General features: G+C 44.3%; 1 protein-coding gene and 1 pseudogene across 2 annotated transcripts in view; one reads left to right on the forward strand and one right to left on the reverse strand.

Moving 5' to 3' along the window:
• The window catches only part of ATP1A1 (ATPase Na+/K+ transporting subunit alpha 1), a 29,091-nt gene extending 25,026 nt beyond the window's left edge, over nt 1-4,065 (reverse strand). Inside the window, exon 1 of one of the 2 annotated variants that reach the window (XM_028102134.2) lies at nt 3,798-4,065. In XM_028102134.2, the coding sequence (XP_027957935.1) occupies nt 3,798-3,809 (12 nt within the window). In that variant the 5' untranslated portion in view covers nt 3,810-4,065. Of the gene's footprint in view, nt 1-3,034; nt 3,278-3,797 lie in introns of those variants that run through there. The other variant, XM_028102135.2, reaches the window with a different exon arrangement.
• Nucleotides 3,923-4,837, forward strand: LOC148164492 (uncharacterized; annotated as a pseudogene).
• The last annotated feature ends 21,914 nt before the right edge of the window (nt 4,838-26,751 follow it).

Raw genomic sequence — 26,751 nt, forward strand, 5'->3', positions numbered from 1 at the left:
ATCCTTGGTCAGCCTGACCACAGCTGTGGTGTTTGCTTGCACTGCACTCACTTTGGACAGAACAGAGATGACTTCACTTGGTCCTCAGGGCCAGTAGTCTACCTAAGGGCCAGTTGAGAACCTGAAGCTTCAGGGCTTGAAACAATTTTTTTTTTTTTTTTACCTTTCTGTTTTTAAATGAACAAACTAATTTTACTTACTTTTGCATACAAAATCCTTCAAATAGTTAAAGCCTTTTTCTTATTCTTAAATTTGGCTATCTTTAAGACAACACAGCCTGATTTGAACAGAAAGTCACTTAACTGTTAATTTGTTGCTAAAATAATCAGGAAACAAGGATGGGATGGAGCATGTTTGGGTACCAAGTCTATTGTGCTTTATAATTCTGAGTTCATCTTTTATTTTTAAATGCAGCTTAGGGGTAACACTTCCAGAGGGCTGTATGTTTTCAGTTTTAGCTCTCACCTGGATGAACATTTACCAAATTTTTAAAAAATCCCCCTGGGAGTGTGGGGGAGGGAGGGTTGCAAGGGTTAGCCTCCTCTCAGCCTTCTCAGATTTATGATGCAGACCTCCCCCCCTTCCCTACCCTCCCACCCAAAGGTGAGTCACTAGAGTGTTACAAACTTACTGGCAGAGAACACTACTACAAATTAACAAACAGTAAGTTACCAAAAGAGGATACACCCTCAGAACAGGGTACAGAAAGAACCCTGAGCCGGGGAACTGTCACACTCACACACTGAACACTTCAGAGACAAAAAGGGTGTGATGCAATCCCGGCCCTCTGGTCTGGCCCCAGTGCTGGTCAACAGTTCCTCCTATAACGGCTTCACTCGCTCCTGGCCAGGCCCGGGCAACTTTCCACTCTGAGGACTCTGCCTTCCAATGTTTTCAGTCTAAAGTACTAGCTTTATAGCAGCCAGAGGAGATTTAGTCACACTTTCAAGTTGAGCTCCAAAAGGGCAGCTGATAATGTTACCGAACGACCAGGATTTCTGCTGACTTGCGTATCCCTTGTGCAACCTTCACCTGAGCCTTCTTCCCCTGCTCCTCTTGAAACCACCCCCGTAAGCCAGGATTTATTTTCTAGGTAACTTAAGTTAATATTCAAACAATGCGGAACCGCATGGAAGGACCTGGTGACATTCCCCCTTCCCCCCAGCTCTGGTAAACTTGAGAAAAAAAGTTTTTTGTGTACCTTTGGTGAGCTAGTTGTGGGTGGCAGGCCTGGCTGTGGCTGTAAGCCAAGTCACTGGCAACAACACCCAATATGAGAAAAAGGGACAAAATCCTATTTCATCCAGGAATGATTCAGCAGGAGCTGTTCTTTCGTTTCCTTACCAAAAGCTTAGGAACTACATTTTTAAGGAGAAAGAAAATCACCTGAAATATCATCAAAACCTAGGCCCCCAAGCAGTGGGAAGAAAGAAGCAGGGAAGAAATTAACAATGACCTTAAAAATTAGCTGCCAGCACAGGCTTCCTGGTTAACCAATTATCAGCAGGGCTTTAGTCACCACTCCACCCACATTTTAATCCCCATGTGGAAAAATCCCAACATTTCAGCATAAAATATCCTTCTGAACATTGGACTATCACAGTAAGTCACTGGGGACAAAAGACGTAACTTTACCCCAGGAGAATCACCACATCTCCCGCCTTAATGTTCAATTTACCAGTGTCTCCCCCTCCAAAACGCTAACTACCACCCAGCAGATAAGCAGCCTATCATCCTGTGAACCAGCTGCAATTCAGTTTTGTGTTTGCCAGCCACTGGCTTTTTATTAAGAACCCTAAGACATCCTGGTTGAACCTTCACAACCCAGGTGTGTGATCTTCACCACTGTTGTGCATGGGTTCAGTTATGAAAAACACATACAGAAACGTGGCTAGAACTCAGTTACTCAAACATCTCTCGGGTCCATTAATTTTTAATGTGATTTTTAAATCACAAATACCCCACTTTCATCTGAAGAATAATGCTGGAGTTCTGCATATAAGGCAACGTTAAGTGGGTTGTTCAGGCTGGGGAGACCACAGGCTGTTCAGGAATCAGGCATGGCTGGTGTACCAACCATTTGACCTTGAACAAATCACTTCACCTTCCTAGGCCTCGGGTACATATTCCCGATCACTACAGCCCCCCCCCCCCCAAAGCAGGAATGTCCAGCTTTGGATATCAACTTTTTTTCTTTTTTGAGGGAGGAGAACCAAAGGGGTGCGCTTAAAGGGCTTGTTTAAGGGAATGACCTAGGGTTTGATGGTGTGGTACAAGCCCAGGTCACTAACCCACTTTTATATCGTGGGGAGTACACTCAGCTCTTTGCCTTCGGCTCTGGAACCTGGGTCAGCCCTCCACATTCTGTGCTTTTAAAAGATACCAGTCGTGCATGCCACTTCTCCCTGCTCTCCCTACCAGGTCCAAGGCTTTCTAATTACCTAATCCTTCAAAATCCAAAATTAAGAATCCCCAAAGAACGCACCCTGCCTCTTCCCCCAGCACTCACGCCACATTGCGGAGCCCTGAAAACCTCCAAAGACCTACTAGATGCCCGCAACGTGCAAGCCCTGGAGATAACTGAGCGGCTGCTCTCCTACCCCGTGTTCTCACGACCTGGTCATTTTCTCCCATGAATTGATACTTTGGGGGGTTATCCTGTATAAACTTTTCTCGACTTGGCTTTGGCTCCGTTAGGGTCTGAGACTCGGTCTTCTGCTGTGGCTACGGGCATTCCCAGCGCTCCGTGCACTCTCCTCCCCTACCCCGGAGACCCGCGATTCCTTCGGGAACTGCTCTCTCCTGCGGCTCGGCGGTCCTGCCACCGAGTCCTGCCCGCCTCCTGCAGTCCTTTTTCGGGTTTATTGTACCCAGAGGCCCTGGTGAGCCAGCCCATCCTCCTTCCAGGCTCATCCCTCAAAAAAAAAAAGCACCTCTACACACCCCTCCCCACCAGGGAAATGACCACTCCAGCCGCCCCAGGGCGCATCCAGTGTTTAGGGAAAGCGTCCCATTAAAGCTCTCAAAAGTATACCTTAAAGGCCGTCTTAGGGCGGTGAAGACACACCCTTTCTGGCACCAGCCAGCACGACCGGCTCCGCAGTGAAGGGAAGCCCGTTGTTGTTGTTGTTTCTCTCTCTCTCTCTCTCTCTCTCTCTCTCTAGGGGAGGGCGGCTGCCTCTGCGGGGAACTGGCTAAGCCCCAGCGCCTGCGAGAGTGGGAGCCTCACCCCCTCAGGGCCACCCCCGCGTCGGAAGTCCCCGCCGGCGCCCGGACCCCGGCCGCGGTGGGAAGGCAGCCCGGGAGGGGCCCCGGCGGCGCGCCCCAGGGGAAGGGGAGGAGCACGCCTTTCCTCTGGGCACGGAGGGCGGAAGGAAAAGGGAAGGCAAGAGATGGGAGGTGAGGGCGGGCGGAGGGAGGGGAGGGGAGGGGAGCCGGCTTCGGGGATGCCGCGGCGGCCAGCTCCTTCCCGGGGCCGCCCCGCGGCGTCCGCCCTCCTCCTCCCGGCCCCGCGGCTCCCGAGCGCCGCCTCCAGGAGCCCCCGGCCCGCAGCGCGCTGGGACTCGGGGGTCCGCGGCCCGCCCCGCGCTGCCGCCCGCCCTCCCGGCCCCCACTGCTGCGCTCCCTCCATTTCCAGAGTGCGTTGTCTTTTAAGCCTGGCCGCCCAGCCTGCCCGTTCCACTCCGCGCCGCTTCCTCCTCCGCCGCCTCCCGCTGGTCGCGGTAGCCCTCCTGACTTCCTCCTCCTCCTCCCGCCCGGCGCCCCGCGCCCCCTCGCCCGGCTCGCCGCACACTCACCCCTTTCCCCATGGTCGCGGAGGTCTGTGCGCGGCGCCGGGTCCTGTCGCTCGAGAATCAGAGAGGAAAAAGAAGAGAGCAGCTCCCGGCCGAGCTGGCGCGGCCGGGGGAGCGGAGAGGAGGGAGCTAGGGCTGCCGCGGGGCGGGAGGGAGGGAGACCGGCCGGCGGCTCGGGCCGATGCCGCCGCTGGGGCTGCTACCGCTGCTGCTGCCACGTGTCCGCCTCCTCCCGCCGCTGCTCCGCGCCCCAGACCCCGCCGCAGCTCAAGCCCGCGCCTCCTCCTCACTTCCTAAAATATGCAACCTGCGTGTTTGCCCCGCCCACGCCGCGGCACGTCACCGTTACCGGAGCAACCTGACACCGGCCGCGGGCCTGGCTCCGCCCCCGCCGCAAGCCCCGCCCCCGGGCCCGGGCCGGCCGGCTGCGGCCAGTCGGGGCTCCAGGCGGGAGGGCGCCGGGCACCGGGGCGCGCGTGCCCAAGTCCCGGGAGGCCGCGGCCGCGCCACTGCGGGGCGCGCCGGCTGGCTGGGCCGCGGGGACTCTGCGGCCGTGCGGCTCCCGCGCCCCTCCTCCCGCCGCCCTGCGTGACCGGCCTGCTTTGTAGGACACGCGAGGTCCGCAGTGGGTGCTGGCACGCATTCGGAAACTGGGCTCTCCGAATCTCCGCGGACCGGGGGCAGAAACCGCGAAGGGGCCTTTCCAGTGTATCTATCAGGGAGCTCCTCTGGAACTAAGGGACGCGCCGGGGTGGAGGTGGGGGGTAGGGTGTGATTGCAGCCCGCGCCAGCCTGAGGGACAACGCCTCCTTGCGCAGTCCCAGCCCCGCGCCCACCTGCAGATGGCCTCCCCAGTCTCTCGGTGCCCTCCCAGATGCCTCCTCTGCTGTGGGACCCGCGTGATCCACTTCCCGCTCGGCCCCAGGAAGAATGGGTCTGGGCTGGCCTTGCAAAAGGTCCCAAGCGCCCTCCTCCTACTTCTCTTCATGACCCCAGTGACCACCCAGAGGGCTTCCAGTGAATTTATTCACGCTACTGTGTGAAAGAAACCCGCTTGCCGGGTTTGGGGAGTCGCTTTTTAGGGAAGAAACAAGAAGAAGCCTAAAGGAATGCCTGTCTTTAGCGAAAGGGGTTGACTTGATGGGGAGATGTCCGAGGACCTGTCTGGAGGCTCTTCGTGCCTCCCACATCGCAGGGGCAGCGCCCCTGCTTGCGCGGCCTTGGGTGCCCTGAGGAACTCTGGGCCTGGTGTGTGATGATAAGCCCAGGAACCTCCAGAGAGCCCGGGCCTGGCTGTGCTGTGGGACTTCCCTCCCATTAGAGCTTCTTAGCAGCAGCTGCTGTGGTTGAAGGCCTCCAGCATTTAGAAAGTAAAGTATTATTATTAACAATACTTTCAGGAAGTCAGATGTACTCTGGGAAAACACAAGATTCGCAGGAGAAAGTCTCTATGCATCTCTGGGAATTCCTACAAGAAACAAGGAAAATATTAACTTCCTAAGCAAGTTAAAGCTGACCCTGGGAACCCTAAGTATTAATTTAACATGAACAAATAAAGATACGAAGCTTGAAAGAAATAGGAAAGGAAGGAAGGGAAAAAGGAAAAACTATACACTGTATTATCAGTTCCAACAATAGGGTAATTTTTATTACTTCTTAAAAGATACTCTTTCTTACAGGAGTCTCTTCCTCTTGCCCAAGAATGCATTGTTAATGGCTGGCGCCTCCCCTAGCGATCTTCAGGCTTGGTGACATCACTCCAGACCGTGAAAAGCAGAGGAATTTGTAACCTGGATTCAAATTCAAGACTGCTGGGGAAAGAGCCCTCAAGTCCAGAACAGAGTTCCCTATACTGCTAATCCAAAGACAGTTACAGAGTGTTATCAGGGCTCTGCTCCAGGGGTCTAGACAATGGTTCATTCACGAGCCCTTATAGCCTCCATGACTGCTAACCCCTAGAAAGCCTTTGCTTGCTAAACATCTCAAATTGTTTAAGATTAATCATCCCTTGGGCCCTGGTCTGAATGGAAAAAGTGCAGCAAGAACAGCAACAAAATGTAGAAAGGAAAAGTCTGAGCAATGTAGATTTTTCCTGCCAGCTGATCTCCTTTTTCTCCCTTCCTAAGTAAAATTATCTTTTTTTCATTCAAGAATATAACCTCGATAGATCAACGCATTTCCCTTTGTCTCTAGAGCTGTTTATTTGGCCGCTGGGAGATTGCTGAAGGTCCTTCCGGGAGGGCCTCAAAGTTCTAGCTGTATTCCAGCATGGGGGAAAAGGCATAAAAACATGAGAAATGTTAACTAAAATTTGTATGTTGCCTTGCCTTCGCAAAGCACTTTTCCCAATAAAAGCCCCTTGGATCCTCACAAGTCTGGAGGGTAAAGAGTTTTAGGTGCGTTTTACAGAGTGGGAAACTGGAGCCTCAGGGACTTCCTTCTCACAAAGCCATTCAGTTAGTGTCTGGGGGAGCCTGGCTCAAAATTGCAGAATGGGAGCCATCCTCCTACTTCTAAAGTTTGGTCTCCGAGCATAGCACCAAGGAGGTTCTGGTGGGGGAAGATCAATTGCTTCCAACTCTGCTGTGCTCACACTTTCTACACGCCTCTCCTTTTATAACCAAGAAGACCTCCACTAGAGCCTTGTTCTCCCCTGGCCTCACTCTTCAATGGTCTGCTGTGCGGCATCTAAGGCAGAGAGCCATTATTTTGTAGAAACACCCTACGTAGATCAACACACACTCCCTCCACCACCCCCTCACCCCATTTTGGCCCACCCCATCCCACTGCCAGAGACAAATCCCAATCCATTTTCAAGGTATTTGATAGTGTGTCATTTTCCATTGCAGTCTTGTTGAAAGAAACACAATTCAACGAAAAAATTTCAGAATATCAGGAAGGGCTTCACTATTACCCCTTTAAAGTTGATGCTTTCTCTCAACAGCACCCCCCAAGTGCTATGGTATAGGTACTTCTGGGCAGTCCTCAGGGGTGTTTTTAGGAGTAAAGGTTATTGCCAGGAGTCGATGGCTAATTTTAAGAGGTGAAAGGAAAAACTATGGTCAGGAAGCAAGAGTAGCAAATGCCTAATGAGAAAGAGTGATGGAAAGAATACCTGCCTGCTTGTAATACGGAGCTCTGGATGGGCCTATGGAATCAAGACAAAGGGATGGCATGGCGGGACAGATGTCTCAGATTTGAGAGAGGTACCTTAAAACATGGGTGACTAAAGGGGGAGAGGCCCTTTTCTTGGGAAAGCCTTCTTTCTTCCTCTTGGGAGAGGGTTCTGAATAGAACCTTAGAGATTGAACACTCTCCTCATTTTTTAATGAAGAACCCGAGGCCCAGGGAGCAATTGACACTGGATAGTCTCAGGAGATCAGCTGAGTTTTGTGTACCTTTTCAAACTCCCAGAGCCATGCAGGGGGTAAAGAATACTTCCAGAAGAGAGGGCGGGGCAAGTTCTGCCTCTCTATTCTATCTGCCTCTCGTCCTATCAGGTCTTTTTAAGCTCCTAGCTCAGGACACATTAAACTGATTGGCCCAGACTCGGCATTCACAGACCCAAGGCTGCCAAGTGTGCATGGCCTCTCCGAGGAGGATTTGACACAACCATGGAGGCTTGGCCCAGTCATTGTGAGCTGTCAGCAGATGTATGAAAAATATGATGCAAGTCAGTATTTTGAGCCAAGAATGCTAGCGCTTTGAACAAGCACTTGCTGAATTGGATAAACACACCATTGCAATTAAGGGCTTTAGAACATGAGTTGGAGCCTACACCGAGCTAGCATTTTCCATAGGGAGCAAAAATTGGGGGAGATCAATGAGCCAGGGATCTGGAAGGACAAGGTTCTTTGGCCCAGCTTGCGCCAGAGCCGTTGTGGAAACAATCGTAAGCATGTGTCTTTATCGTTCACTATTTTCTAGGTCCCCCAGAAAACCACCTAGCTACCACTGTCACTGTCACTGCATTAAAGCCAACCTTTCTCACTGTCCCGAAGTTCCTCCGAGACCATGTCTATCCCACCATTGCAAATCCACTTTCTCCTGTCCAGCAGCAGACAGATTACCTCCTGCTTTTAAAAAAGCACGGTTCTGGACACACCACCAACATCCGCAATCTGTCGGTTAAATAAATCTGACCCCCCCCCCCACCCCCGCAACTTTTCCTCCCAGCCTCCGTTTTCTGCTCATCTCTTCATTTCCTTTTAAGGCTCTTTAGTACTCTCTCGAACAGATTTTCTTCTGTTAATGATTTTTGAAGCCCTCAAGTTTTGCTTCTGGAAATTCAGAAAAGTCAGCATTTCCTTGGTGCCTGTCCTGGGAGTTATGATCAACCACACAGCGTCAAATCCTCAGTCTCCCCCTCAGCCTCCCTTTCCTATGACTGCCCCTTAAATCAGTCGTTCTTCTGAAGCAATCTTTGTAAGTCAGATGCTGTTTGTCATGGCTTTGACACAGAATCCCGAAATTCAGAGCCAGGATGTGCTTTTCTCCTCCATCCACTCCCCCCACACATCTATCCCCTCATTCCAATTCAAACCCTATTGAATGTCACAATATCCTGACAAAATCAAAGGCCACTGGGGCATTGCAAACAAAAATGGCAACAGCGAAAGGATCTAGAGTGGAAAATATTCTATTGCCTGAGACTCATCTGCACTCCGACAGCAGAGACGTGGCGTCCGGCAGGCTCACGATCCAGTGTGGGCAAGCCCACTCCAGAAGAGGCAGCAGGAGAGAACTGCTGTGTGACCCGTCTTGTTCTCAGGGGAATACAGTCATGAGCACTAAGGAAATGAGCGCTACCATTGGGGTGGATCGATTTGCTATTCCTGGCCTTTAAATCTTCCATGGAAAAACATTTGTGGAAGATGGTTCTACGGAGAACAACACTCTTCCGTAGATGCTTTGGCACAAGAGCTGGGTTTCAGGGACTGTGCAGATTTTCCTCCCAGTAGAGTGAAAAGGAAAGAAGACAAAACCATCGAAAAGTGGTTTGGTTCATTTACAAAGACTCCCAGAGTTTTTCTACAGCAGTAGAAAGTAACCAAAAAGTAGGTCAGGTACAAAAATAGTAACCAGCTCAATTCATTTTTAACAGCTTAGGTTTTACTCTAGAGGCTGCCATTTTGGTTGATGGGTGACCTCCACATGTGGACCCTTACAGATAAGCCCCTAAGGAAGGTTTCCTCTCTTTCCTCCCATCTCACCAAGACTCCTCTCCAGCCCCTGCCTCTGGCATGCCACACTGTTTACACTGTTTAATGAAAGAAAGAGCTAGTTCATGCCAAAAAAACAAAACAAAACAAAAAACAACCCGAATAGCTCTTATTGGGCATCTACTTTGAGCCTAGCACTGTGCCCGGTGCTCGCATCTAAAGATGACCAAGACACATTCTCTGCCCTCAAATAGTTCACCACCTGGCATAAAAGAAACACCCGCAGAGATATTAGTACCACGGTGAGAAGTACAGTAACTGTGTAGGGGGGGCATGTACCTCTCACGGGGGCATGAAGGGAGAAGTGGTCAGGTGTGTCTGCAGAGGTGGAAAGCTTCTCTGGCTGGCTCTTGAAGATGGGTAGGAGTTGATGAAGCGGAGCAGTATGTGTTGGAGTGCAGGGGTTGGATGTGGGAGGGTGATTGTAAGCAAATGCAGCAGCATAGGCAAACCCTTCGGGACATCAACTTTGTGTGTTGGAGGCCAATCGTTTAAAATGGCTAGAGCGTGGGTAGTGAGGGGGAGAGCAGCCTGGAGAGGTAAGCAGGGTCCAGATTGGGGAGCACTTGGATGCCAGTCTAAGGGCCCGGACTTTATCCTGTGGGCCATGGGGAGACAGTGCTGGGTTTGGAGCAGGGAAGTGGCATGATCAGTTTTGTGCTTTGGAAAGATTTCTCTGGCAGTCTCAAAGCGCTGGGATAAGCCTTTACAATCAGGCCATTTATCAAAGCTCTTCTGATCAGATTATTGAATTCAGATTCCCAAGGCATCACTATCCCCCCATATATCTTTGAGATGGCACACTAATTTTATTTTCTTCCTTTTTTGTGCACACACATGCATGCTTCATTCCCATTATCATTCCCATTATCCACTGCTTCCCCAAATAGAGGCTTTAAAATTGCTGGATATGATGAAAAACTGGGATTTGTACATAATTTTAACCATCTGTTAGCACACGATGCCCTGATCCTGGAAGATAGCTCAGTTTGCTGGGACAGTGCGGGCATCTCACTCCATTTTCCTAACAGTTTTTGTAAACCTAAATTCCACATAGGCCGAGGACTTGGTTGGCTTCCATTTCCAACATAGATCGGTCCTTGAGGTAATTCCCCAGACTAAAGAAAAGTTAAGTCACCTGGCGCCCAATTCCACACGTAAAGCCTGGCGCAAGAGAGGATAAAGAGAACAGTGTAAAAGGCCAAATTAGTGAAAACTTTAGCTTCAGTTGTCCAGATAGTTCAAGTAAAAGACGCTCCTGTATAAACGAATCTCAGCTCTTAATATTTTGGGGGACAACCCCGTCCATTTGACATTTTAGCGTCCAGTAGCGGACATAGCAGAAGGTGGGGGAGGAGGGAGGAGGTGGGGGGGGATTTGGCAATGATGATAGAGAGGGTGAACTCAAGACAGTTGATCAAACAACAGGACCCCAATCAGATACCTCTTTCAAGCAACAGCATTTTCCTTATTCACATGAAACTTGGGAATCTTTGTATCAGTAACTAAATAGGCTGCCACGACCAGGCTGCCACGATCATCAAGTGACATGATACACTTGAATAATTAAAACATCGTCTGCCACATAGTAACTGTTCAAAACCCTCAGGAATTGCCCTGATTTCAAATTCCTCCTCAGTCTGGGAGAAACAAGACCTAAAGAAGGAGGAAGGCATCCTCAAAAATGCGTCTAGAGGAGGAGGGCCCCAGATTCTAAGCCTAGCATCTACTTGATGCTGGCTTTGCTCTTCGCCCACCAACCTCCTTTACCCAACAGCAGGCCTGTCTGCTGACGCACAGCCAGCCCGTGGCCGTAAGCAGAGTGCAGAGTGCAGGGGTGGGTGGGTCAGTCAGGGGGGTCAGTCAGCTCTCCACCTGTCTGATCTGGTTATCCCCCGACCGCAGGTGGGGACCAGGCAAATGAGCCCACTAATGCATGGTGGCACCAGCCCAGCAAGGCCATTTTCACGGTCAGAATACGAAGCCCGAATAACCGCATTCTGAACTGCAGGGACCGATAGAGCCCAGCCTCCTTAGAAAAAAGAAGGCATTGTCTCCAAATGCAATTTCCTTGTCTGAGTTTTCCTTTTTACTTAAAACAAAACAAAACAGAACAAAACCCAAAAAGAAAGATACCATCTGCTAATGCAATCATGAATGAGGGAGGGAGCGTTCTTACAGCCTCCTAAGAGCAGACCCAGGAGGAGACAGGGCTTAGGGACCATCACTCCTGTTCCTGGAATAAAGCAGCTGGGTCCGCCAGGCACTGTGCTGCAGGCCAGAGCTGCAGGGAGGTGGCAGAGGCCTAGGATCCACTGCCCTATCATGCCTCTAATCTCATCAGCCAGAAGTGCTCAGACTCAATGTATTTTCTCCCCCTCTCATTTGTCATAATAGAAAAAAAAAAAGGCCATGTTAAAGCTTTGAATTAAGAAACAGTTGCCATCTGGGTAATTGAATTGCTTGCAGCAGGCCACCTGGTTCACATCAGCAACTCCTGGCAGGTATGGAAGTGTCAGCTAAGGTCCTGTGTCGACTTCTAAACCCAGGCCCACAGTCCATGCGCAGTGCGGACACATCACTTTCTAAATAGTGCACGTCGTTTTCTATCAGGTTCCCTTAGCGCCTGGTGGATTTCTTAGGCTGCAGACCTTTGGAACAACAGCAGTAATGTTGGTCTTGTCCATCCCCAGCCACCTGCTTGCTGCCTTAAAAAAATAAGAACTGAAAAGCCAGTTCCCTTTGGTTTCCTGTTTGGACATCCGTGTCATAGAAATCTGTGTGACTGAAATCACCTTGTTCTGCTAGGGGATTCAGGAGGCTGTTTCCAGCTCTTCCAACAGCGGAGAGAGGAGCATGCAGCCAGCTCAGGGTCTATCTATGGGCCGGATGCCACACCCTGTACCCTTCTCTGCAGCTTTCTCATTTGCTAGCCACTCCCGCTCCTCAAAGGGGGGGCACTCCAGCAAGTTGCAGTCCTGTTCCCCAATCTCAGACACCCACATACCAAGAGAAAAGGAACCCGGAGCATTGCACGCACCTCCCAGCCAGCGTCCAGTGCAACTTCCATTTAGATGCATCTTCCATTTATATGCATAGACAGAGCTGGTGGCAAGGGGCAGCACTGGCAAAGACAAGATACAGAAGAAACAAAACCCCAGCCCCTTGACTTGCCACTGCACTGTGCTGCTTCCTTAGCCTAAGCACCACTAGAAAAAAATGTCAACTCTGAAACAGAAATGGGTTTCTTCCAAACAAAAAGAAAAAAAAGAGGTTTATCCAAAACGTGTAATTTAAAGGAACAGCTCTTTTAAAATAGAGTTTTCCATGATGCCCTGGCTACTTATATAGGTTCATCTTAAAAATCTGACTCAAGCTCTTCTCATCCTTTTCTCAAGGGATCTGTATCTGAACACACACATACACACAAACACTCACGGAGATATACACGCATGCATACACATAGACAAAACACACACACTCACACTACTGTTTGCAATTTCAGAGAATTCAAGGAAGCTTCTTCCTCTTTGCAAAATGGTGTCCGGGTAACATTAAATTAAGATCTCTTGCAGGGTTCTTAGCTCAGGAAGAGCCCCCTCTATTTCTTTATGGGAAGCCTCTTCTTTCTCCAGGGACAGTCCCCTGGGCCCTGCGTCACACTTGTTTGGGGTCTCCTCAAGCTACCAGGCGGTGTTGCCCAGGAACGCTTCCTGGCCATCTTGGCTCCAACATCCTCAGACTTTGCCCTCAGCCAGCCGCTGGCGGAGGACAGTTCTGAAGAGAATATGGAGGCCAGTAGCTAGGGGCCAGGGCCTGAGTGTGGAGTTGGGGTAAGGTTCAGCAGATACTGGAGGCCGAGCGGGGGGTTGGAGGTGCCAAGGCAGCCTCAAGTAGCCCATCCCAACTCCCTGCAGGCTCACTTATGTGCCCTTGGCCTCAGATCTCTTTTCTTAATCCAATACGGCGGCATTTGCCTCCATTTGAAAAGGTGCCACGAGATTATTTTATCCACAATATCCTGTCCTGAAGCAGTTAAGTTCACCAATTTCCTCTTCAAAACTAGTTTCTGAGAGGGCTCTTTTGATATCGATCTAGAACCATAAATAGTTTACAGCCCCTGAGGCATTATTGTCTTTTTACTCTCCCCTTTCTTGCCAAATGGACAGTGTCTCAAATCTCCTCGCTCCTTCACCCACTCTCGTTTCTCTCTCTGCTGCTACATCTCTGCCTTGGCACAGAACAGCCTCTGCCCCTGGCCCCTCTGAAAATGAGTCAGAAAAGACTCCGTCTTGCCGCATCTGGATCCACGCTTGTTGTGCAGAAGATCGGATCCCCACCCTGTGGAAGAGAAGTGGGTGGTGGAGAAGCACCGATTCTAGACCCAGTTGTGGGGATCTGGGAGCGCCAGCGCCTTGGGGGTGAGGGCTGCTGGCCGGAGCAGCAAAATTCTTCCCTTTCAACACAGGATCAGAGATTCTTCTGGTATCTGCATTTTCCTCTTACCATAAATCATAGCCCACTGATAACAAAGGGTTGGGTTTTTGTCAGAGAACTGCATCACAATTTTCCCTACATGTGGCCCACAGCCTCTGAAAACAGATCTGGTGAAATATTGAAAATGCTCTCTCTGAGCTTGGGAATGAGTGACTGACTGATGGATCACCGAAGTCCCATCCTGCTGGGTCAGCAGCTCGGCCCTTGCCCTCGGGTAACTTCCTCCTCCAACACACAGCTTGGCCACTCCTGCAGGTTCCCATGGCAGCCACACTCCCTCACCTCCTCCAGGGAGGGCTGAACCTCAGCCTTGGTGGTGGGGAAGGGGACCCTTTGACATTTCCAAGTATCTTCACTTATTCACTATCCCACTATCTCCCGCGATCCAGAGGGAGTCGCTACTTTTGCTCTTTCTGTACCCCTTAGAGTCATCCTTGACGCTTTTAAATAGATATCCACCTTTTTCCTGATTGTACTGGGTCACACATTTTTCTATTACAATTTCCCTGTTCAAATGCCTGGTCTGGTTTCTGACTCCTCACTGGACCCTAACTGATAAAAGATCTAAATAAATTCAGGAATAAAGAACGGTCATGGTTTGGAAGATGCAATATCGCAAATAAGTCCTTCTCCCTAGTTTGAGCTATAGACGTAAGGAAACAGGTTTCTCCTAGGTGCTTCTTTTGAGGGTACCAGACAAATATAAAGTATCCAACAATACTTGATTGTTGCTGCAGTCCAGTTCCCGGAACCACATGGAAAGTCCTAAATCTGATCTTACCCATGGGATCTGTGTTATAACGGGATGTTGCTTTCTTGACCAAAGACTTGCCATCCAGTAAATCAGAGATACTAACTATGTTGTAGAGTCAAAAATTCAGAGTTCAAATTAGTAGTTCTCAACCCTGGCTGAGCATTACAATTATCAAAGGAGATTTAAAAAAAAAATAAATAAATACCAGTGCCTGAGCTCCACTGGGGATCAGCTGAAGCAAAATCTCTCTCGGTGAGCCCAGGCAATCCAGTTTTTTGTTTGTTTGTTTGTTTATCAAGAGCCATGACCGAAAGAAAGAAATAGTTGTCATCTGGCACTTCAAAAAATTAAAAGATCCACTTGAAAGTAAATCACAAGATTTACTGACTCTCCAAATGGAAATTTAGAGCTCCCACGTTGATGAATGAGTCATTCCCACATGGTAATAAGATGTTGCACATTGCATACACTGTCCACCAGGCCTGAATTTGAATTAGTGCCCTCAAGGTACAATGTTCCAAGGCCAATGGTTAATGAGTTAATGAGTATTTAGAAAGATTACACGACAAGTGTCATGTCTCTGTATTGGGAATTTGGCTAGGAGCCTTTGGAAAAGAATAGACACAGTCTCTGTTCTTAAGTGTTCAAGGAGAGAAGAGCACAATGTATCTGAAGTTAGGCTTCCGGTAATTTAGGAACATGGAAATGTTGTTCTTTGCTGACAATAGCATTTGTATCTGAAGTGATCTCAATCAGATAGAGCCAGTTATTTGGAAATTGTGATAATCCAGAGATATGTTCCAGGATTCTTTCCTTCCCTTGGCAGAAGGCTGGAGAGAGCTGACCCGGGAGGGGAGCCTTGGCTCACTCTCTGGGTCTCCTCCAGGTTCAGTCAATACGAGGAGGAAGGATGTCCCTGAGAGCTAGCCACCAAGAGGCTCGGAGAAGAGACCAGCCCTCTGCATTTCTCACCGGGTTTATGCGAGTGGGGCCAGGACCAAACCCAAGAGGTCATTTTCTCTTTCAGATTCTAGTTCTTAGTCATGAATTATGTGATTTATGGCAGGGCACTTCATGGTGTCTTGGTAATCCACTATTAAAATAGAAAAATTGTGTCTATTTCCTATCAAAAGATACCCTCAAGACAAATTAAGTTCTATCAAAAAGACATCTGAGTACTTTTACCATTTTTTGTCCTGGTTCTAAGAGTGGCATTTATTAAAGAGAATTTGGAAATTACAGAGAACAGTTACATAAGGAAGAAAATAAAACCAACCTATAATCCCATAATCATTATTTTAAACATTAAAAAACAGATGTGGTTTTGTACCTTGTTTTTTTTTTACATAAGATGACATAATAAACATTTCCAGATATCTTAAGGTTCTTTAAAATATTATTTAATGGCTGCATAATATTCCATTTTATCGCAATATTATGATCTGCTTATTCATGGTCAGATACGCAATAGGAGTATTTTTTAAATATAAGGGAAAGTTAATAATCCAAGAAAATTTTGATCACTATTATTTATAACCGTACATTTAGGGATTTTAAAAATAGACAGATAACAGTTGGAAACCATCTCAGGAGCACAGAAAATGAAATTTAAAAAACAATCAAGGGCAATTTTATTTTTAAAGGTCAATTCGCTTACAAGGGACACAGAGAACATGGCAATAATTGCCTGTAACTGCATTTCCATTGACTTCTGAGTGGTAATTTTATCTTTAACACCCCCTACTGGTTTGCCTTATGGTTTTAGTGTTACCATTTTCCTTAAAAAAAGAAAGAAAGAAAGAAAGAATTGTGATTTCATTAGAAATCTGCCACCTTTCCAGCCCTAACCTCTTAGTTCTCACCCTCAAATAAATAAATAAATAAATAAATAAATAAATAAATAAAGGGAGAGGAGTAGGAGCAAAAGAAAAACAGAACAATGGATTATTACTTTATATAAATTTACGCCCAAGTCCACCCACTAGACACAACGAATAGAGGCTGGAAAAGCTCAAGAGAATAAGGAGGAGCTATCTTCAGACCTTCTTGTAAGAACTTCGTAACTTGTTCATTCAAGACCATTGCCATAGGCTCTCTATCTCAGGTTACTCAGTTTATCAGAAAGATAAACTCAGGAATGTGTGGATTCGCTGGAACTGAGGGGTTAAGTCAGGTCAGGGGCAGTGTGGGTTCATCCTTCTCACTGTTAGAACTTCAGGCAGACCAATTGAAAGCGCTCCTTGGGATGGCCCCTAACCGGTCAGTTATTTGCACCATCAAAGCACTTGAGAGCAAGTTCCAGCCAGTGACTTGACTTCCTGCCACAGAGGCTGGTGGATGCGCATGTGTGTCGTGAGGAAACCAGAGGAGCTATTACTCCATTTCTGATTGCTGTGGCTTCCCTTCATTCATTCAAAAAGCATTTATTGAGTGTTCCCTCTGTGCCTGGCACCAACCCAAGCACACGAACAAGACAGATATGTCCCCTGCTCCCGTGGAGTTTCTAGCCCAGGGGCAAGGTGAACAATCGCAAAGCGAAAAGGGGGAGTCCCATTTGTTTCAACTATACTTTTACATGTGTGCAACATTCGCATTTGAATACAGATAAGTCTAGGTACTATTTGAGATTCTGCTCCCCAGATTGCTATATAGTTCATTACAAATCCAATCAAAATCACAACATGGATTTCTGGGCTTCTGATGAACTGATTTTAAATTTTATATGGGAGGGGCGCCTGGGTGGCTCAGTTGGTTGAGCGACTGCCTTCGGCTCAGGTCATGATCCTGGAGTCCCGGGATCGAGTCCCACATCGGGCTCCCAGCTCGGCGGGGAGTCTGCCTCTCCCTCTGGCCCTCTTCCCTCTCGTGCTCTCTATCCCTCATTCTCTCTCTCTCAAATAAATAAATAAAATCTCTAAAAAAAATGTTATATGGGAGAGCAAAGGCTCTTGAGTAACCAAGCAACTTTGAAAAAGAAGAACCAAGACACAGAACGATTCTACTTGAAATTGAGTCATTTGAGAAAGACATAGAAATGACAAGTATAAGGCTGATGTGCAGAATTTATATACATTTACCCCCCAAGTCCACCCACTAGACACAACGAATAGAGGCTGGAAAAGCTCAAGAGAATAAGGAGGAGCTATCTTCAAACCTTCTTGTAAGAACTTTGCAACTTGTTGCATTACCCGTTCATTCAAGACCATTGCCAATGGCTAATGGAAAGAATGAAGAGTCCCCAAATAAAACTATGCAGCTATGATAAGGACAGATTAATGAGCATATATAGTAAAAGGATAGATTACTTAGAAAATTTGGGAGAGGATGGTCTTACTTAAATGGAGAAAAATAAACTTACATCCCTATCTTGATGCATTAAAAATACCTCAAAATGCAGTAATTTCAAAATGAGCAAGTAAAACTATAAAGCTAATCGAAGAAAACATTGGGGAATACTTATTTGCCATTGGGCGATAGAGAAATTGTTAAGTAAAAACCTCATCAGCTCAAAATGCCGAGATAAACTGATGATTGACAATAATAAACATTGGGAGGCTTAGGGCCGATGAAGGACATCATGCAGTTAATAGTGACAGGTGTCTGGTGACAGTCTAGAAGGTATTTGCAATACCTAACGCTTCAGGGTGTTAAGAGCCAGAACGTATAGGCAAATTGTGCAAGTCAGCAATAAAACGATGGAAACAACAACAGAGAGAAAAAGACAATGGATATGTGCAGGCATTTCAACAGAAGGGGAACCTCGAGTGGCTGATAATCATGTGAGGAGACAGAAGTTCAGCCCAACCAGCAGTCAGAGAAGAGCCCAACAAAACCCCACTGAGATTGTATTTCACACCAGGTTGGCAAGAACCGAGAAGTCTGACAATACCAAGTGCTGGTGAGGATGAGTTGAAACAAAATGTTGCATAACTGGTGTGGGAAGGTAAGTGACTACAGCTCTCCTCAGGGGCAATCTGGCGATTTCTACTGAAATTATGTACTCATGATCCTATGACTCAGCGATCTCCCTCCTGGGTACATACCTCAGAGAAACTGTCTGTAAGGAGAAACTGCACATGTCCTTCTAGGGACAGTTTCTCTGGCCAGCATAGAAAACAGTGTAAGTACAGAAAATTTACATGGAAGTTCACGGAAGTGCTTTGGAGGCAACTTGAGGGCTTGTCCTGAAGTATACAGATAAGTACAGTCGCTATGTGCATTTGATAGAATGGTATGCAGCGGGCAGAAGTATGAAAACTAGATTTACACGTAGCATATGGATATCTCTCAGAAACAAAGGTGGAGGATTAAAGAAATAAAATTTATAGCACAATATTATTTATGTAATTTTAAAACATAGACCCATAAACATTTTTTAATGGATGCACATTTCTCTGAACGTACGTGATGGACTGGTAGACTGGAAGGATGTACATTAGATACACCAGAGTGGATACTGGAGAAGGGATGGAAGCGGGGAGGGGAGAGGGGTGGTGAGCGTAAGGGTGACAGGGAGAAAAGAGAGCAAAGAGGGGCCCCGCGCAAACCAAGAAGGACATGCCGTGGACTGAGAAGAATGAGTAATTCCGTTCTGCAGAGAAACTTCAGAGGAAGGAAAAAATCCTCGTGGTTTGAAAAGACCCGAAAGATTTTTCAAGGGAGAGGTGGGATGTGAAGGGGTTCTGGGTACAACAGTTACCACATAAAGTGATAGTACATCGCTTTCAGCATTTCCAGAGAATATTCCCACTGCGAGTATAATCAGAAAGACGCAAAATGTAATAGAATACCCTACATATGAAATATTTGTGTTTCCATGACATTGTATATACTTCCCCTTCTCATCCATCTTATTTTCTTAAAGATTTTATTTATTTATTTGCGAGAAAGGCAGAGACACAGAGAGCACACAAGCAAGGGGGAGTGGGAGAGGGAGAAGCAGACTCCCCACTGAGCAGGGAACCCGATGCAGGGCTCCATCCCCGGACCCTGGGAACATGACCTGAACTGAAGGCAGACACTTAACAGACTGAGCCACCCAGGCGCCCCTCATCCATCTCATTTTTAAAACATATATTCATTAAAAGGAGCTGTTACTATGAGGCAGAGTTGAACAGCAGTACTTGCTTTTAACAACTTTTCACATACTAGAGCTATGTCCCTGTGTTGATTATGAAAAATAAAAATACGGAGTTTTGTAGGTCTCCTCCATTCATTTTATTTTCGACGTGCTTAGTTTGTTTTTTTTTTTTTAAACAAATCTCACGCATTGTAATTAAGGCTCCATGTTGCTTAAGTAAATGTTTGAATTCATTTTGATTCCAAGAAAACAAAAACCATAATGGTTAAAAAAAAATCTACCTTCTTGGATATTTTGACATTAAGATAGGGTTGCCAGGGAGGCGGAGTGAGGTGACAGACTTAAGATAAAGTATTATTTTTATAGGTGGCAATATTGGGTCTCAACTGACAAGTTAAAATTCAACATGGATAAAACGTTAGCTCCAGCATTTAGGCCCAATAAAATCAATTGCCCAAATAGAGAATGGGGAAAACCGAGCTCTATAATAATCAATGAGAACAGGATCTGGGATAGTTGCATGGACTGCAGGCTTAATTTGAGGCTACCATGTAATGTGTCTGAGAAATAAGTTAGTCCAGCATTTGGCCTGCATTAGTAAAAGTACAAAGTACAAATTGCAGGCCACCATGCTCACTGTACTCTATGCTGGTCAAATGTCAAATGGTTGATTATGTCCAGTACTAGATATTGAAATCTTCTAAAAAATACCTTCATTTATTGTAAAAATAACACATGTTGCCAAAAATATATATAAATGACGAATATGAGCACCCATTGAGAAGGTGCTCGATATCATTAGTTATTAGAAAATGCAAATCAAAACCATAATGAAATACCACTTCACACCCACTAGAAGAGCTATAAAAAAGACGATGACAGTAACAAGTGTTGGCAAGAATGTGGACAAATGGAAACATTCATAAATTGCTGGTGGAAATGTAAAATGGTACAATTATTCTGGAAAAACAATTTGGCAGCTTCTTAAAATGTTAAACATAAACATCATAGGACCCAGCAATTCCAGTCCTAGATATCTATCCAAGAGAAATGAAAATATATGTCCACACAAAAATTGGCTTACAGACACATATAATGATATTATTTACAATAGTCAAAAGATAGAAACAACCCAATGTCCATCAGGTGGTGAGTGGACTAAAGAAAGGGTAAGTATGTGAGTTGACAGATGTGCTAATTAACTTGATTGTGGTAATCATTTTATTGAGTATATGTGTGTCAAATCATTATGTTGTACACTTTAATTACATACTATTTTATGTGTTGATTATACCTCGATAAAGCTGAAAAAATTAATTTAAAAAACCTGATGCATGGGTAAAGAGTGTGCCATATACCCATACACTGGAATATGACTTGTCAATAAAAAGGACCAAAGTACCAGTACATGGTACAACATGGATGAACCTCAAGAACATCGTGTTCAGTGAAAGAAGCTAGATGCCATATACCACATATTGTATGATTTAATTTATACAAATTGTTTATAATATGAAAATATGAAGAGACAGAAAGTAGATTAGTGTTTGCATAGGGCTGAAGGTGGAAATGGGGAGTGACTATAAATGGGTTCAAAGTTTCTCTTAAGGACGAAGGAAATGTTCTAAAGTTAGATTGTTGTGATGGTTGTCCAGTTCTGTCAATATCCTAAAATGCATTGAAGTAGACGCTTGAAATTAGTGAACTTCATGGTATATAAATGACATCTCAATAAAGCCATTGAGAAAGACAAAAACAATAATACATGCTCATCATAAAAACTCAAGGGACATAAAAAGTTAAGAGAAGAAAACAAAAAACAATAACAAAAAACATAAACCAATAAAAATCCTGCAAATTCTGCACATTGACAATTGGAAGAAGATATAGACAAGTAATGAGAGAAATAATTTAGCACAATAGTATACCGTATGTGCTATTTTTATCAGTTCAATCGTTAAATCAGATTCTGCTTGACATTAGTGAAATAGGTGTGCTATTTTTCAGAGATGAGTAAGAAAGGAGGCTCCTGAATCAGACTACTTGGATTCATATTCTGGCTCACCACTTGCTGTCTATAAGACCCTGGCAAGTTCTTGCACCTCTCTACACCTCAGCATTTCAATTACACCCAGTGCCGATAATAATATCAGTCTCACAGGTTTGTTGTAAGGATTAATGAAACAATTCTGTAAGGAGGGCAGTGTAGCAGTTGACAGAGAGCAAGCATTCAATAAGTATTTACTACTGGGGCGCCTGGGTGGCTCAGTCGGTTGAGGTTCTGCCTTCGGCTCAGGTCATGACGCCAGGGTCCTGGGATCGAGCCCCGCATCAGGCTCCTTGCTCAGCGGGAGCCTGCTTCTCCCTCTCCTCCCCACTTGTGATCTCTCTCGCTCTCTCTGTCACTATCTCTCTCAAATAAATAAAATAAATAAATAAAATCTTTAAAAAAATAAGTATTTACTACTGATTTACCGTGATTATTATCCCAACATCTTCAAGGCACACAGAGCGGAAAGCCCAGGATGACGAAAAATCCAATACCATGTCATTCAAAGAATGGTTAATGGTCACTGGAATGGTTCATCTGGAGAGAAGGATGAGGCAAAATAGCACACATGACTCTATATCTGGATGTCAACAGTAAACCCAAAAGATATATCAGAACAGCCACATACATGGCAAAATTAATTTTGCAGATGTGATTAAGTAAAAGATCTTGAAATGAGGAGATTATCCTGGATTACCCAGGTTGGTCAAATAAAATCATAAGGGTCTTTATAACAGGGAAGCAAGAGAGTCATGGACAGAAGAGACATGATGACAAGCAGAAGAGATGGTGGTTGGGGCATGGGAGGGAGGGAGGGAGGGGGAAAGGTTTGAAGATGTTGAAATCCTGACCATGAGGATGGGAGAAGGGGCCAAAGAATACGGACAGCCTTGAGACATTGGAAAAGGTGAGGAAATGGATCCTCCCTAGAGCTTCTAATAGGAATGCAGTCCTGCCAACTCTGGTTTTAGAACTTCTTATCCCCACAAATGTAAGATGATAAATTTATGTTGTTTAAGCCACTAATTTGGGGTAATTTGTTTGGAGAGGCAATAGGAAACTAACCCAAGAGATTATACTAATATCAGACAAAAGAGACTTCAAAACAAAAACATGTTACTTGGGATAAAGAGGGACATTTTAGGGGCGCCTGAGTGGCTCAGTCGTTAAATGTCTGCCTTCGGCTCAGGTCATGATCCCAGGGTCCTGAGGTCAAGCCCCACATCAGGCTCCCTACTCCACGGGGAGTCTGCTTCTCCCTCTCCAGCTCCCCCTGCTTGTGTTCCCTATCACTGTGTCTCTCTCTGTCAAATAAATAAATAAAATCTTTAAAAAAATTAAATCTTCAAAAAAAAGGGACATTTTATAATGAAAAAGGCTCAGTTCATCAGGAAGCTATAACAATCATATATATACACATATATATTATATATATAGCAACAGAGCCCCCAAATAAGTGAAGGAAATACTGATGGAATTGAAAGTTGAAATTGAAGAATAGTAGTCAGAAACTTTAATATCCCACTTTTAACAATGGATAGAACAACTAGGCAGACAGTCAACAGGAAACAAAAGACGTGAACAACATTATCAAACAACTAGACCTAACAGATCTCTAGAGAATTCTCTACTCAACAAGCACAGAATACACATTCTTCTCAAGTGTTCTGGAATATTCTACAGAATAGACCATATCCTAGACTATAAAACAAGCCACAAAGACTTTGAAAGAACTGAATCATACGAAGTGTGTTCTCCAGCTACAATGGAATGAAATTAGAAATCAATAACAGAGAGAAATTTGGGGGATTCACAAATATGTGGAAGGTAAACAACAAACCCCTAAATTCCCAGTGGGTCAACAAAGAAGTTACAAGGGAATTTAGAAAATATTTGGAAATGAATGAAAATGAAAACACAAGATACCCAAACTCATGGATGCAACTCACACAGTGTTTACGTTTATTTTTTAAAAGATTTTATTTATTTTTTAGAGAGAGAGAGCATGAACACAGGGAGAGGGAGAGAGAGAGGGAGAAGCAGACTGCCTCTTGAGCAGGGAGCCTGAGGTGGGACTCAATCCCAGGACCCTGGGTTCATGACCTGAGCTGAAGGTAGACGCTTAAACTACTGAGTCACCCAAGTGCCCCTCACACAGTGTCTAGAGGGAAATTTAGAAATGTAGAAAACAAGAAAGACCTCAATTCAATAACCTATCCTTTCACCTTAGAAACTAGAAACAGAAGAGCAAACTAAGCCCTCAAAAAGCAAATAATAAAGGCTAGAGTGCAAAATAATGAAATAAAGAGAAGTATTAGAGAAAATAAACAAAACTAAAATTGTTTCTTTGAAAAAATCAACAAAATTAGCAAACTTTAAGCTAGAGGAACCAGGGTGGAGAGGGGACGAAAAGACTCAAATTACTAAAATGAGGAATGAAAGAGGGAATATCACTACCAACCTCTTATAAATATAAAGGATTATAAGGGAATACAATGAATAATTTATATGCCAAAAATTAGATAAGGTAGGTGAATTGAACAAATTCCTATAAAGACACAAACCACCAAACTGATGAAGAAATAGAAAATCTGAATAGAGCTATAACAAGAGATTGAATCAGTTAAAAACAAAACAAAACAGAACAAAAGAAAGAAAGAAAGAAAGAAAGAAAGAAAGAAAGAAAGAAAGAAAGAAAGAAAGAAAGAAAGAAAGAAAAACCCTAACAACTTCTTACAAAGAAAAACCCCCAGCCTAAATAGCTTCATTGGTGAATTATACCAAAGGTTTAAAGAAGAATTAATGTGAATCATTCATATACTCTTACAAAAATGTAGGAGAGGAGAGGATACTTCCCAATTCATTCCACGAGGTCAGTATTACATTAATACTGAAACCAGACAAAGACAATGAAAAAAATCTTGCAGATCAATGTATCTTATAAATATAGGAGCAAAATTCATCAACAAAGTATTAGCAAACCAAACCCAGCAACTTCAAAAGGATTCAACATCATTACCAGGTGGGATTTAATCCCAGGAATGAAAGCTTGATTAAACACAGTAAAGTCAATTAATTTCGTACACTATATTAATAGGATAAACCACAAAAGCTACATGATCATCTCAGTAGAAGCTGAAAAAGCTCTTGACAAAATCCAACACATTTCATGATAAAAGCACTTAACTAACTAGGAATGGAAGGGAACTTCCTCAGCTTGTTAAAAAGTATCTATGAAACCAACAGCTAACATTATACTTAATAGCAAAAGCTGAAGGCTTTCCTTTCAGATTGGGAACAAGATAAGAATGTCTCTTCTCCCCACTTCTATTCAACATTGCTGAACTTTGAAGGTTTAAGCATGGACAATTAGGCAAGAAAAGGAAGTAAAAGTTATCCACATTGGAAGGAAGAAGCAAAACTATCCTGTTTACAGAAGTTATGATCGTGTACATAGAAAACCCAAGGAATCCACAAAAATACTATTGGAACTAATAAGTGATGTTGTAGCTGTAACATTGATATACAAAAATGAACTGTATTTCTATACAGTAACAATGGATAATCAAAAAATTAAATTAAGAAAATATTTCCATTTATAACAGCAACCAAAAAGAACAAAACACTTAGGAATAAATGTAACAAAAGAAGCATAAGACATAAATACATGGAAAGGCATTCCGGGTTTCTGGATTGGAAGACTTAATACCGTTAAGATGACAATACTCCCAAAGTTGATCTACATATTCAGCGTAATCCCACTCAAAATCCCAGATGCCTTTGTGGGTTTTTGTTTGTTTGTTTGTTTTGTTTTTGTTTTTGCAGCTATGGACAAACTAAACTTCATATGGAAACGGAAAAGCAAGAGACCAAGAAGAGCCAAAATGATCTTGAAAAAGAAGAACAAAGTTGTAGCATTCACATTTCTGCATTTCAAAACTTACTACAGAACTATGGTAATCAACACAGTGTGGTACTGATATAAGGATGGACAGATAGATCAATGGAATAGAATTGAAAGTCTAGAGATAAACCTTCACATTTATGATCAGTTGATTTTTACCATGGATGCCACGACAATTCAATGAGGGAAGCAATAGTTTTTTCAAGAAATGGTACTGGGAAAACTGGATATCCACAGGCAAAAAAAAAAAAAAAAAAAAAAAGAAGTTGAACCCCTACCTCACACCACATACTAACACTAACTCAAATGGGTTATAGACCTAAATTTAAGAACTGAAATTATAAAACTCTCAGAAGAAAAACATAGACATAAATCTTCATGGCTTTGAATCAGACAATGATTTCTTGGATATGACTCCAAAGAATAAACAAGAAATGAACAAATAAATAAATTGGACTTCCATCAAAATTTAAAAATTTTGGTGCTTCAAAGGGAATGATCAAAAAAGGTGAAAAGACAACTCATGGCATGGGAGAAAAAGCTTGCAAATCATTTATCTGATAAGGGATCTGTACCTAGAATACATAAGGAAGTCTCACAATTCAATTCAATAATACGAAGACAAATGTTTCAATTAAAAATAGGCAAAGGATTTGAATAGACAATTCTCCAAAGAAGATATACAAATAGCCAATAAGTACATGCAAAGATTCTAATCTCATTAGTCATTAGGGAAACACAAATCGAAACCACAAGATACTACTTTACAGCCACCATGATTACTGTAATAAAAAGGACAGAAAATAACAACTGTTGGTGAGAATGGGGAGAAAGAATCCTCACACACTACTGATTGGAATGTAAAATGGTGCTAATCACTTGGGAAAACAGTCCACAGTTCCTCTAAAAGGTAAACATAAAGCTACCATATGACCTAGCAATTTCACTTCTAGATATACTCAAGACAAATTAAAACATATCCACACAAAAACACGCGCACAAATGTTTGTAGCAACCTTATTTAATAATAGCCCAAAGTAGAAACAACCCAAATGTTCATTAATTAATGACTGAATAAATAAAATATAATCTACCCATAATGGAATATTATTTGGCAATAAAAATAAATGATGTATTAATATATGCTACGCTATGGACAAACCTTGAAAACATTATGCTAAGTGAAAGAAGTCATTCAAAGAAGACAACATATTATATGAGTTCATTTATTTGAAAAGTCCAGAATAGGCAAATCTATAGCAAGTGAAAATAGATTAGTGGTTACCTAGGACTATGAGTGGGCTGGGAGGATTAGGAGAGATTGAGGATTGTCAGTGGGTATGGTGTTTCCTTCTGAGGTGATGAAAGTGTTTGAAAATTGATGGTGGTGATGGTTGCACAATTCTGTGAATATACTAAAAACCACTGGATGATACACTTTTTCTTTTTA

The sequence above is a fragment of the Eumetopias jubatus genome, unplaced genomic scaffold (genome assembly GCF_037043125.1).
Source record: "Eumetopias jubatus isolate StellerSeaLion01/CBP00866 unplaced genomic scaffold, mEumJub1_p1.0 scaffold_4, whole genome shotgun sequence".
NCBI lineage: Eukaryota > Metazoa > Chordata > Mammalia > Carnivora > Otariidae > Eumetopias > Eumetopias jubatus.